The 14,592-nt window shown below is 42.1% G+C and overlaps 1 protein-coding gene across 1 annotated transcript in view; it reads right to left on the reverse strand.

Moving 5' to 3' along the window:
- pmepa1 (prostate transmembrane protein, androgen induced 1) overlaps positions 1-12,902 on the reverse strand; it is a 33,241-nt gene extending 20,339 nt beyond the window's left edge. Inside the window, exon 1 of the mRNA XM_041033646.1 lies at positions 12,630-12,902. Coding sequence (XP_040889580.1) covers positions 12,630-12,726 — 97 coding nt within the window. The 5' untranslated portion in view covers positions 12,727-12,902. The remainder of the gene's footprint in view (positions 1-12,629) is intronic.
- Positions 12,903-14,592: the final 1,690 nt, after the last annotated feature.

Consider the following 14,592-nt stretch of genomic DNA (forward strand, 5'->3'; position numbering starts at 1 on the left):
GATTTTCCGTGAGGCCGACAGATGCTGTCTGCTCCTTCTCCTACTCGTTTCTGTTTAATCTCTTCATCCTTCTCAGTCTCTGCTCTCAAAACGTTGCTTATCCTCTGTTACTCTCTGTGTGCAAACTCGTATCATTTAGGACTTGCTGCTTTTTGCTTTGAAATAATCTCAGCGCTAGCCGGTAGCCTGTCGCTCATTCCATCAAAACCATCTCCATGGGCGATAAACTGCTCTGTCCAGACTCCAGCGTTCACCTCTGAGTAAAGCCTTCGCTGGCACTTACTGATACTTTTGTTTTCGTCCAGCTTGTGTGTGAACTTACTCGCTGCGGTGGCAACAAAAAGAAATCAGGTTATATCAGATGAAACCGAGATGCTGGTCATTGGCCCATCCCGACAGAGACACCGGTTTGAACAAGTACCAGCAACAGCAAAAGTTTTAAAATAATCAATGGATGCAGCTTTAAATAACATAATGTGCACTGTTATCAGTTCAGTATCTGTGTGTTGTCGTCATCAGTTCACTTGAGGTTTATTTCAGTGGTAATGTGGTCATAATATGTACTGAGGTATCACACGTGGACCTGCTTCATTCTAAAGGGTCAAAGGCCCAAAATGTTAATAACAGACAACATCTATCTAATACCATCAAATAAATTAATATTATTAAAGTAATAACTTGTGTCTACTGTATCTGTCTAAGCTGTCATAACGCAATTCCTTAGCTCTTTGTTTTATTCGGCACACAGAATTAAAGCAATACTGATGCATGTGAGGATTAAATTAGTTCTTACCCTCAGAAACTATAAACCAGCAACACAAAGGTGAATGCTTTAGTGCTTCCTCTTCTGCATTATTCAGCTGCCACTGAGAAAGACACTGAAGCCTCACCTGTCTCACCGGAGCAGCTCAGTGACCAACAGCAGAAACATTAGAAACACCTGGCTCTGAAAAGATCTTTTCTTCTTTAAAGACTGGTCTCAAATCAGCCCTGATCCTCACTTTATCCCCAACATGAATCAACTTGCCTTTGCTTTTGTGTCTTCGTGTGTGTGTGTGTGTGTGTGTGTGTGTGTGTGTGTGTGTGTGTGAGAGAGAGAGATATAACCTCTACTTCAGACTAAACAAACCTCTACAGAAACCCAAACATGATCATTGAGACAATGCCATTCAAATGAAGCACAGCAAGTATAAAAAAAGAAAAAGAAAAAAAAAGGGGGAACAAGTGAAGGAGGTGTAGTGCAGAAAAATAAAAAGGGAAAATATTTAACTGTCTGAGTATTTTGTGTTTGATTTTCAGGGGCTTATCTGCCAAGAACAGAATTCATTTTAGTTGGAAAACTGTTCAACTTGATGTTTTTCTCATGTGACGCCTGAAAAAAAAAACTTGAAACACACCTGGAAATACTGTTTCCTTCTCAATATCTGGGTGCGGAGGATCAAAGCGTATTACCATGTGCTTAAGTTTACAGCTGACAGTGACTTAAGTTGTCAACTCCGCAGCATCACTGTCAGAAATGTTTACCATGAGTGGATCTGTAGTCGGGTAATGAAGGCCTAATGGATGGATGGATGGCAAACAAGCTGGGAAACTGGCTCGGTGCCTCCAAAGCACAAAACAATATGGGCCTCCTGTGTGTGTGTGTGCCAGCTGGCAAGGCTCTCTTCACCGAACGAGGTGTGGGAGGTTGTTGGACACAATGCGAGCAGCGACGGTGTTTCTGACGCTGCCAAGAATCTGTCGACTCAGGTGTGATGGGAGCATTTTTTCAGGAAATGTGTTGGCTCACATTTTACTTCCTGTAACAAGACGCTATCTGGGGAGAACAACTAGTTTTTTAAGTTCCTACTTTCCAAATTGAATCTTTCGCTCCACGTCTTCCTCGTCTACGCTCTCTCTAAAAAGAAAAGCCTTTCTCTCTCTGAGGCCTTGTGGTTCAACTGGACTCAGACGATGTGCTCAAGGCAAAATTTGGTTGAACAAAAGTCTGATGTGATAACGGGAAGACGTCACTCTCTCAAGGCCAGAAATAGAAAATGTATTCAAAGCACAAGCTTTGATAAGGTTTGTAAGATTTAAACACATTCCCATCATCATTGCCAGGCTTTATATTCAAATAGAAGCAAACCATGACTGTTCCACAACCATACGCGTGTGTTTAGTGCTGTTACGTTCCTACGGGCTGTGGGTTTTATCTGAGGGTAGGGACCAGCAAACTACACGGTCATTTAAAGTTGTTCGACTGGCTGTCGAAAACAGTTCCTTCAGCTGTTCATTTGGAGTTGTGTTTGTGTCTCCCTGATGAATGCAAGTCTTAGTTCTGTTTTGGCCACTACCTAGATTTAATCAACTTACCCACATCAGAAAGGCTGTGCAGAAACATGACCTACATTCCTTTAAATTACAGTGTGCAGATGAAAAGTGCAAACTTACATACATACATACATACTTCAGGGCTACAGGCTACAACTAATGATCATTTATTAATAAGTCAGTTATTTTTTTCAATCAATCCATTACTCGTTCAGTCTATAAAATGTCAACCAAAAAAAAAAAAAAAAAAGTTAAAAACTGCCCTTCACAAGCTCCCAAAGCCCAGGATGATGGGTCTGGTCAAAAGACGTCACAATGAATGATCTCAACATCACTATGTTGACTGAGTAATGACTCAGAGAGGGAGTACGATTTTTGAATCAAAGTCACCTCACGCAGTATCTTTGCCTCCCCTTCAACTCTCCTGCACCCCCCCTTGGGGAGGCTTTTGTCTTCCTCTTTTGGCTTTGTCCTGCTGAATGTCCATGTCTATTACAGACCACGTCTTCTAATTTCCCACTGGTTAAAATTCTGTCCAGATGAGTTAAATTACAGAGGAGCACAGTGAATACTCGTCCAAATGGGGCTTTAGTGTGGATTTAGTTTTGCCCGACAAGAAATGTCACTGTAGCTTCATGGCTACAAATGCTATTAGTATGTGCACATTTTTATTTATTCAACCTTTTGCCCTAAAACTATTAAAATCACATCTTTACTGTGCATGTGAAGTTGACAACAGCGCCTGTGTATGTGTTGTCTAGCCTGCTGCTTTGTCTAGACACACTGTAGTCTAGCCTGTGTGTGTGTTTGTGATAATCAGAGAGGGGGGGGGGTTGTTGTCTTTGAGGTGGAGCTTGGTTTGTGTCGGGCTGGGTGTTTATAATAAGAATTGCTTGCGCGTTGTGCCTGTGTGTTTGAATAGTTGAATGTATAATGATAATTATTAGTAATATAAACAGAAAGGAGGAGTCGGAGTGTCGTCTGTGTGAGTGTTTTTGGATGCAAATTATGTGGTCCCAGCTGTTTCCTATGGGCCAGAGGGCAAAGTCAGGCAGACACAGTCCTCTCCACAAGTCTGTGTGTGTGTGTGTGTGTATGTGTGTGTGTGAGCGTGCATGTGTAGAGGTCAAGCCCACGGTCATGGATGTCTATGTCATGCGTGGGGGGTTGAGAGTGTGTGCATGTGTTTTGCAGACTGAGGTGTCTATTGTCTAGACTCGGACTCGCAATCAGGACCAGACCGACTGACACAGTGAAACAGCTTTACTTTGCGGGAAAACTACATCACAGACAACGTGTGACACGCCGTGATAAAAGCTAACAGAACAACATACGTACAGTTTATCACTGTGTCAGGAACATGTCAGCGTGACTCCTGTGACTCTGCTCGGTCTTTGAAAATCATCTTGTCTGCCGCTGTATACAATCGTGCACAACGTTGAGCTGTGTGAGCACAGCTTTAAAATGTAAGGAACAGTACTGAACTTTAATAGGTAACACTTTGTTTACGTTATTCATCCAGCAGTGTGACATACTGTATTTTGCTGCATCAAAAAAGGGTTAAAAATATGTTTGGATTTCTTGAACTTAGGTGTAAAAACGTTTTGCACTGGTAGTGGTTTAGAACATTTCAAAAAAAAAAACCCTCCATATGCATATTTAGCATATTTGGAGTCTCTGCTCCAGGACTGATCTCAGACTTTCATGTGAGACTTTGTTGACTGATAATTTACAACACCCCTGCAGTCAGCAAATCAGTACAGCCAATCAGCTGTCGGTGTGTCAGTCAGCTGCTATATTCCATACAAACTTCCAGCATTGTCAGCAGGTAACGCTTGATTACTCTGAAGTAACAAATCAATCACTAACACCTCATTAATGCCTCATACACACATCTAAATACATCTGCACTCACATAAAACAACCAAATATGGATACAAACAACATGCAGGGTCACAAAATTGGCTCAACATAATAAAATTAGGGGATATTAAAAAACAATTAGAAGTGAACTGTGGTGAAATAATACAGAAAAATACACAGACACACACACACGTACGTGCACACTCCCAAAGCCAGACCTCATTCTTGTGACAATGAACTTTTCACCCCTCCCCCTCTCTGCCTCCTCCTGACCCGACCCTTAACCTTTGCCCTCCCAGACACCCAGCCTCACTTCACCCCCTCCTCTCTGCAGATGTAGGCCAACCTTAGGTTCATATGCAAAGAAAGCCCTCATCCACACACCCAGCATTTACATATGCATATCTAAATTTCGAATGGCAATTGTATGTTATATGTGCGCAGATTGAATCACTCATGCAGATCTGTTCACAGGTGTGGAAATGCTTCGTATTTCTTGGCATACACAATGTCTATATGAGTCTTGCACAGACGCATAATTTTATAAAAACAGATTTATTTGAAGGCTATATTTCTTTAGGTATAATCTAAAATGAAATAAAACATTAAATTCAGCTAATTAAGAAAAGGTCCTTCAAGAAAAATGAAGAGAGTCGCTAAGAAGTGCAGACATTCATAAAAGTTAATTCTGCAGTGTAAGAAAACGGCTTCGGCTGTTGGAAATAACTACCTCAACATCTTATGAGTTTTCTTCTCAGGAAACGTTCATCAGCTACGTGTGAATGCTTTGACCATTTGATGAAAGAAGGTTTGTTATACATGTCACCACACAAACTTGTACAGGAGCACATTCTGGTTTAGACCACAGACGTATTTTTTCTTTTCACAGACTGTGGCGGTTTAATCCAGGCTCACAAAACAGACATGTTTTATACATGTAGTATGAACAGAATACAATGGAGTGCCGAAGAAAGCAAAAATGACACGTTGCTGTTTAGAAGACTTTCAATACATCAGACCTTTGTCCATTTTACTGGTGACAATGCTGAAGACTATAAAAGTATAAAATAGATGTAAAAACAAAGGTATGTTTTAAATTCAGTGGCACAAAGCATATTTAAATAAAGCATACTTCTTTCCACAATCTTATTTCCACAATCTATTCCTCTCTGAGAGGTGACACTGAGCACTTAAAGACTCGACAGCCGAATAATGACGGTCTCATACTAATTAACAAAAGCCAAAAGACCCTTTTAAATCTTTTCTTTACTCATAATAACATGAACATTTTGAAAACTGGACAATCCTATGCCAACTTCCTCCAACGCAGACTAATTAATGAAAAACAGAACACTGTTTTCTAAACTACGTAAACAGACTACAATTAAAGTGTTTAAGACGAGACAGCCATACAGGTTTTTTTTTTTTTTTGGTGCCTCAGACTAATTAATGAAAAACAAGAGGCGATCTTTTTCACACTGCTGCATGACACTCTTTGCGTATAGGAAGCAGACAGTCATTGGCTTTATTTATAGCGCAGCCTCTCGGTCCTCAGACAGTCTCTGTATGGATTTATTCACACTGCGAGACAGAAATATAGGGCCGGCTCTGCCTTCAGACTAATTAATGGGACAATATAGGTCTAACAGACTACAAGGGCCTCAGCTGAACACAGTCTTGTATGCAGATTATATGCAGAAAGCACACACAAACACACAGACACACACACACACAACCCCCCAAAGCGACGATGACCTTGACCCCTAGATGCACACTCTGCATCCATCTACATATATGCATGACAAGACCATGCTGATGACTTTTCTGTGTATGTCTTATTGGTGTCTAGACCAAGAAACAATGAACAGCTGAGAGGGTGAATGAAAGGCACGAAGGAGGCAAAGAAGAAAGGAAGGAAGCAAGGAAGCAAGGATGTAAGGCAGCTCTAAACACTACAATAGCCATGAACCTCTGCCACCATTGCCCTGGAGAAGAAGCCGGTCACAGGCACGAATCAGAGCTGCAGTCAATTCAAAACATTTCACTGGTGCAGCTGAGAGGAAAACACGCCGCCATAGTTGCTGTATTCATCCAAGGTTGACCCAGAATTTAATACCATAAAAACCATAATTACCAGCAGCCAAGTGGAAAAAAATGTTGCTATCAGCCTCCGAGTTGTAATTCAGAGTCTGAGATATCAGGAATTGACAGTGTCAATATCTCCCACTTGGCAATTTTTTTATTTTTTTTATTTGTATAAATAAATAAATAAATAAAACTACAAACATGTCAACAAGCTGTTGGCAGAATGGCTGCAGTCACATATTTTATAGGAACTATACCCTCTTAGTTTGTATCTGGTTTCAAGTGGTGAAGAACTCTCACAAACAGGTAACACAACAAAAGCAGCTCATTTACACTGCAGGTTTGCACTAAGGCTAAACACATTTATACAACCTGTGAACACTGACAAGTCAGGATAAAGGGTGTTTCTCCTGTGTTGGGAGTTCTCATCGTGTCACTGCAGCGTAAAAGTAAATTGATTTAAAATGCAGATTTTCTTTTCAGTTTTGTCAGCGCTGTAATCTTCAGCTTCCACCCACCGTTAGCTGAATATTAAGCTGGTTCTTGCCAAAATGCACCTTAGGAGTCGTAGTTCACTTCCCTCCAGATGTTTTTATGTAAACAGGCTTGTACCTTTCCCTCTTCACTTGATTTCGTAACTCAGCTATTAATGTTTTGGGCTGACGATTCAACCAAGAGAGGGTGTTTGAAGCAGGTCTTTCCACTAAACATCTTTATAATGAAGCGAGACAGAAATGAAGGACGGAAAGGAGGAAGCTAGGGAACAAGGGCAGTATGTTGTCAGCACGAGCCAAACACCTGGGCAGGGAAACGGGAAACGCTCTTTTCATGTGTCACAAGCTACTGCTGATGTGCCCTTGAGCTGTTCTACTTAGACCGCAGCTGAACCGGACAACCCCCAGCGTCATGCGTTATGTGGAACTGAAACACAGAGGAGTCAACTTTCGGCAGATAAATCATTTCTTCTGAGACAAATTACTGTCTGTTTATCATACATGAGGATTAAAGTGTTTCTGTCTCTGGGGCGAAGCCAGCTGTCAATCACGAAAAAAAAAAAAGGAGGAAAAAAAAACACAAAAGGCAGAGTTTGGTCCACACAAGCCTCTTTGAACGCACATAATATCAGCCTCTTTTCTTTACTGGAAGAAAAGGCAAATGTTGAACAAAAGTTTTGATATAATTGCACAAATGCTCCCTCAGACAGGAAATTAACAGACAAACGCAGACTAACACGTGCACGCACGCACACACACACGCACACACAGAGAGAGAGAGAGAGAGAGAGAGAGAGAGAGAGAGAGAGAGAGAGAGAGAGAGAGAAACAGCCAGACAGAGAGGTTTACATAATAAGTCTAGGAGGCCAGCCAGAACAGACTCAATCATTTAATTTCCATGATTCACTGAGTGAGAGAGAAACAGAGACACGGCAAAGAAAAAAAAAATAGAAAAGCAATCAATGAAAACTAAAAGACAGAGAAAGACGAAATTCAGCCTAATAACTGTTGACTCTTATTTCATTTTCTGTTTAGTTTTTGGAGGGCTCGGTTTTCTCATGAATCTGTTGAAACATATATCCTTCAAGTAGCTCTCATATCTGACTACTCTGGATAACTCACATTCATCTGCCAGTACATCCCAGACGTTACACCAGTATAACTCATAATAATATCAAAAAGAGAAGTGTGGGAAAAAAGCAAAAACCCTCTGCCTGAATCGATGAAGTCGGCTCCCACTGAGCTACAGCGACAGCATATTTATGACACTCATCTCAGTTAAATGGTGTAAAAGTTGCCTCTGCTACGGCTATTATAGTTTAAGGGATCAAAGACAAAGCTGCGTGCAGGTCGCCTCAGGATGTAGTTCTGCACCACAAACGCCGTGCTGTCAAACGCAGTTCTTTTTTTCCTGCTTTTTGCTGTTCACACTGATTCATAATCATCTGTGTCGCATGGGACCTGCAGCTTAAACAGGATGTGGAGACTGACACATGACAATGACAAAATGTCTCATGACAATATCAAAGACAAATTTCGGATGTAAGAGTGACTTTTCGTCAAGCTATAAATGCAGCTAATATGGCTGCCTGCTGGTGCCTTTGTACAAATATTTAATATGGGCAGAAAATAATCTCATGCAACTCTGAGAAACAAAGGTGTTAATGTCAGTGTTTCACTATGACCAACATTACAGCCTTATACAGGGTTGGGTTGCTTTGGCTGGGTTTGATAAGATACGTGAAACTCCAAGAAATCTTTATTTTCTCTCTGATTTACTGACACAAGCGGGCGTCTCATTTTAATTCTTTTGTCGGTTTAAATGAAAGGTCAAAAGGCCACAGTGAAACTGTGGAGGCAGGTGTCTGTGCTCTAAGAGTTATCTCAGTCACCGCTCCCTGAGATAACTCTCTAAGTCCTGACGTCACGTCTGAGCTGGCCCATGTTCCACTTTATATCTCTCACCTAATGCATAACGTCTCTCACCGCAGCAGCGCTGCTACTTGTGTCATCATAACTTGGTTTCAACCAGATCCATAAAATTCACCAAAGTGCTCTTCTAAGGTCATTTTCCCAACTTTTTTTTGGATCCTGTAAGAATTTCCAAAGGTGTCAGGATTCCATCAGCAGATTCATGCTGGATTCAGATCCACTGAAACCTCAGAAACCGTACAACAACCAAGTCAAGTCAACTTTCTTCGTGTTTTAATAATGTGTGATCAGGCAGGGGTTCAGCGTCTTGCTCGAGGGTACAAAGGTTATTGCAGGGATCAAACGTGTTATTTGATGTAGGACGTAGTTATGTGACTGTGAGTCAGAGCAGAAAAGACCAATAGTCACAGCGTGTCCTTCCTGTTGCAGACACTTCCTGTCCACTCAGGAACGCTCTGACTCGTTTCCTCGAATTCAGTAACAAAAATAAATGTCAGTACCCTCCAGCTGAACTCACACACACTCACACTCACACACACACACTCTCACACACACACACTCAGGCAAACACTGTAGATAACATTTATGTTGGCTATAGAGACAGACTGTGGAGCTGCTGATGTTAAGGTGACCAGACATGCAGTAACAAATGTACAGGGAAACCAAGCTGCTGGTAGGAAATCATTCTTATGAGCTGATACCAGCAATGACTTCACTGCACACACACACACACACACACACACACACACACACACACACACACACACACACACACACGGCTATGCTGTGAGTAATGCTGATGTCATGTGCTTTGACTAGAGATGTCTGCCGCTCAGAACAGATGTTTTTGAATATGTCTGTGTGTGTGTGTGTGTCTGTGTGTGTGTGTGCGGGCGCTTATATGTCAGTGGGTGTAACAGGTATATGTAACCCTACAATTACAACTTCACAGGTCCAGATGAGGGAGGATGTGCAGGGGAGAAGCAGAGACACATTAATGATAGTTTTAAGTGAGTCAGGATCTTTGCAAGTCTGGGAAATCTGACTTTATCTACATTAAATAACTTTTACACTTTTAAGTATTTACTTTTACAGGTGCAGGGGCTGCCTCCACACTATCATACTAACACATGCTTAATACTTTAAATATTATAGGTTTGGCTCTCTGAAACCCAGTGAAGAGCTTATTGGTATGAAAAATGTGAAGCAAACGGAACAAACCATTCAGTTCTCCAAAAGGCCTCAATGGCAAAAAGGGAACTATTTAATTTCAGGCTTATGTCATTGTGACAATGGCCTATTGAAACTGTGTCTAAGGAAGACTAAAATAGAGTAAAGTTACACATTTGATTTAAGTGCTGGAGTACTGTGATGGAGGCAGAGATCGCAGAGACCAATATATCAAAACTTGGACAAATCAAACTGAAAATATCTTCAGGGTTAAATTCCACCTGAGGGCAATGAGAGAATATGTTTTCTTTCATTTAAACGAACAGACGCTTGCAGGAAGCTTTAGCTTATGTGACAACAAAAACCATATTGATATCGGTTATAAAATGAGAGCTGTTTTCCCAGGTGGGTTTTCTGAAGTACAAATTTTAGGGAACCCCTGCTTTTCCTCTTAGGTCTGAATCATCCTTTGATCGCTTCATCTCAAGTGGATAACGTGGATTATTCTGTGTTGTACTTTCTTCCTCTGTCTCTTTCATCTTTCCCGTCACATCCCAGTGCACAATGTCTAGGACAGCTGAAACATCTTAAGTGTAACCTTGTTTTTTTTTATATATATTTTTTTAAAAGAGGCTCGAGCTTTGTTAGTTTCACAATCGAAACCCAAATTTCCAGTGAGCTCCTACACAATTTTCAGTTCAGCAGAAAGCCTCTCCCATTTTGCTTCTTTCTGAAGAACTGCTCTCTCCTCCCTCTCTTTCCCAGTCTTTGACACCTTGTTCCTTTTTTCTAGAATTTCAACAACGCCGCCCTCCTTCTTCACTGTCTCTGCAGTCTTCTCTCTCCTCCTTAGGTTTATCTGCTTCCCTCCGTCTGTCGTCCAGACTAAACATCACGTCTGTTCTCAGAGGAATTGTGTGTGTGTGTGTCTGCCTGCATTCTTTTCTTGTCTTTCTGTTACAAGTCCAGGCAGTGATCTGTATTACACTGACTGATGGTTATTGCTACTGCTACAACTATTACTGTTACTACTGTTAAGATTTCTGTGGGCATCCTTGTACTTGTGGTCTGTGGTCTTTTTTTTTGGGCTGTTCTACCAGCAGATTAATGCCCATGGTCTCTCTCTCTGGAATGACCTGTTCAACCATCACATGGGTATAATCTCCAGGTGTCCACATACATTTGGCCTCATAATCCAGTACCACCACATACGTCATATTTTGGTGGTATTACTTTCCAAATAAACCTAAGGTAGAAACAGGGGATCATGCAGACAGTGAAACATTCTTCTTTTTGTGTCCGTAACAGTGTTTTTTGTTTGTTTTGAGCTGTTTGTTTGTGTTTTTTTTAAAGACACGGCAGGTCACGTCATCATCTAAACACTCTTTTTAAGTCTGTGATTGTTTGATATGCATCTAATCAGCTTTCCAGTCTTGCATCTTGCCGTGGAAACTGAGCTCATGAGGTGTATCCTGGCTTATGCAATCCTCTGATCTATCTCACAGATTGATCTCTAACTTTGTGTTGCAGTACCCATTTGTGCGCCCTGCTGGTGACCTCACCCACACACACACACACACACACACACACACACACAGCTTTCATCCACAATGACCTTACAGTGCCATGACTGTAGGGCTGTACATTATAAACATGTGTATCATTACAGGGAATTAAACCCCCAACCCGGGAAGGTTTAGTGCCTTGCTGCACAACACATACAGACACACACGAAAGAAGTCTCATATATAAACATACACACACAGGGATTTCCCGGTACGACCACACACACACACACACACACACACAGAGCAGTGCACGCGCACACGTGCATGCGCGCGCAGGCAGGCAGACGGCTAGACAGACGTCTGGCTTTGCTCGACATGACGAAGCGACGACAAAACTTCCAGCTTCCCTCCTTTCCCACCGCGAAAACCTACATTTTCCTGCAAAATCCAGCTTCCGCAGTCCCGTACGGCAACTTGCCGACAGTTTAAACACTCTTAAAGCCGTTCACTGTTAAAAAAAAAACCCGACGAAGAGGAAGATTTTCCCCAACGAAGCAAGCAAAGATCAAACGCAGACAGCACCAACTGAACTGGAACCGAAAAAAAAAAAAAAAATCACTGTATTTGACAAACTTTGCTTTTGTGGGGAACAATACCCGCTCAAACCCTGGCTGAAAAACATACGAGTGCAACACAACAAGAGGTTTATTCAGTTCGGCTGTGCGGAAAGAAACGGGAAGCTTGCGGTTTTGGGTCAAGTTCAATATCAAGCGTTATGAAGTACGGAGCAGAAAACAACGTCTTTTTCATTTAGCCTGCCTGTGACGAGTTTGTATAGTTTCCCATAAGTTGTAAACGTTAACCGGAGAAACTGAAACCGAGGAAAAGCCAGTGGCTGTAACGACACAAAGCCCAACTTACATTTCTATAATCAAACCCATTCAAAATGAAAGAGTGAGGCCGTTTTTAGGAGGTAAAAAGGCAGATGCATGTCACCGAGACACAACCCAGCATCACCCATGTCAAATGTTATCAGCCCTCTAACTATAAAATGCCGCCAAGATAAAAAGAAACACGGCGATTTTGCCCATTTCCATACTTCAGAGGAGGCGTAAACCCGAGCCGGTCAAACAAAAACTGCTTCCTTCACTCGTTAATCAAAGATACCGTGTGTGTGTGTGGTTTACAGACAATTAAAGAAAAAGTCAGTGAATTAGAAACGTAAAAAAAAAAAAAGAAAAGTAACGAAACGCAAGTTACTCACTGATTTCCATGCTCTGGAGGGAGGTGTAGCGCTTGCAGTTACAAGTACAGGAGACATTGGCGGCGGTGGCGTTTAAAACACCCATCAAGTTCAACATTTACAGCCTCCTGAAATCAGGCATAAATACTCCAGAAGAGGCGGACGGAGACGGGCTGGAGAAGAGAGGGCGATCGGAAGAAGGAGAGGAGACCCAAAGAAAAAAAAAAACAAAAAACAACACACCAAACTCCAGCCAAAAAATCCTCCCTTTTCTCTCCAGCCTCCTCTCCTTCCCCTCCGGTCCGTCCGTCCTACTCCTGTCTCGGTTCTCTCCACCTCCTCCTCCTCTCTCCGGTTTCTCCTCCTCTTCCTCCGAAATCTATCTATCTATCTATTTATCTATCTATCTATCTATCGGCGTGCCGAAGAAGTGTCGGTACGGCCGTTAAATGTACTTTGAACGTCGCTGAAATGTAGTTTAAACGTCCTGTTCCGTCCGTTAGAAATCAGCGTCGATGGTTCCGTGTTTTCCGCCGAGTGACCGGCGACTAAACTGCTAACGGACGCCTGTCTGGTCCTGTCTGTTTCTCCCTCCCTCTCTCTCCCCTCCCCCCTCCCCCTGCCTCTCTCTCTCTCTCTCTCTCTCTCTCTCTCTCTCTCTCTCTGGGGATTTCTCAGTGTCTCTCTCCCTCTCTCTCTCTCGGTGACACTGTCTGTGTCTGTCTCTCATTTCCAATTTCCACTTGCTTTTTACGGCACATCACAGTCTGCGAAGCCGCACAGACAGAGGAAACAGCGCATCAAGGAAAAAACAAAGATGAGAAAATGTCAAGTCCTTTTTATTTATTTAGCCCAAATTAACAAATTTACCTCAGAGGGCTTTACAGTCTCCACAAGGCCTTGACCTCTCTACAAGAAATGTGCTAATATGGTATATAGTTATCATTTAATAATATTTATTATTGTTACATTTTGGAGATATCTAAACGGCAGGGTATTGCAGTTTCTACTCAAACTGGAGTTGCATGTGCCAGGGGCCAGGCTTTGGACCAGGCAGTGCCGGTTAGAGGAATAAATTCATCACCGGTTCTGGGCTTTGCACAGGATTTGTTCATGAAGATAAATATAGAACATCATCAGACTTGACCTTTGTAGAAAAAAAGTATTTGTATAATCTGCTGTTATTATGATGCAGCCTATACGGGACTCTGTGCACACTCATTTGGCAGTTTAAACTGTTTTACAGAGGTGTTGATTAAACTGCGATCACTGCAGAGGGTGTAGTTTGTGGTGCTGTCTAAATGTATTGCATTATACAGGGAGGCCTTTCTGTTATAGAGCCTACCCTCACGGATATAAATGGAGTGGACAAAATAATAGAAACACCTAGCATAACACAATAGGCTACAGTTCAACAGATCCTCAAAGTACATCCTCTAAAATGACCACACAACAGTGGCGTGCAGTGACTTTTACAGGTAGGCAAGCAGGAACCAACAATTACACAATCTGATTTTACTGCCACAGCATGGTCACACTGAAAGATGAACAATGACCCTGATTTGTCGCTCAGCCCTAGCATAAAAATAAACTCGCACACGCACGAAACACGTTCACAGTGAATACGACGTGTCTGCTTTTATTTTGGTCCTATGTTGGACGTGCAGCTGTTTCAAAGTCAGCTGTGTATGATAGTAAACCAAATCTAGATTTAGACAAATTGTAAGACACAGCGAGTTAGCCTTGAGCGTCTAGGCCAGAGGTGTCCAAACCGTTCCACAAAGGGCCGTGTGGCTGCAGGGTTTTGTTCCAACCAAGCAGCAGCACACCAGACTGGACTCATTTAATCAACTAATCTCAGTCTTCAGACAGCTGATTGGTCAAACTGTGTGCTCTTCATTGGTTGGAACAAAAACCTGCAGCCACACGGCCCTTTGTGGGACCGTTTGGACACCCCTGGTCTAGACACTGGTGCTAAAATTCA

Source organism: Toxotes jaculatrix, chromosome 3 (assembly GCF_017976425.1).
Source record: "Toxotes jaculatrix isolate fToxJac2 chromosome 3, fToxJac2.pri, whole genome shotgun sequence".
Classification (NCBI taxonomy): Eukaryota; Metazoa; Chordata; class Actinopteri; family Toxotidae; genus Toxotes; species Toxotes jaculatrix.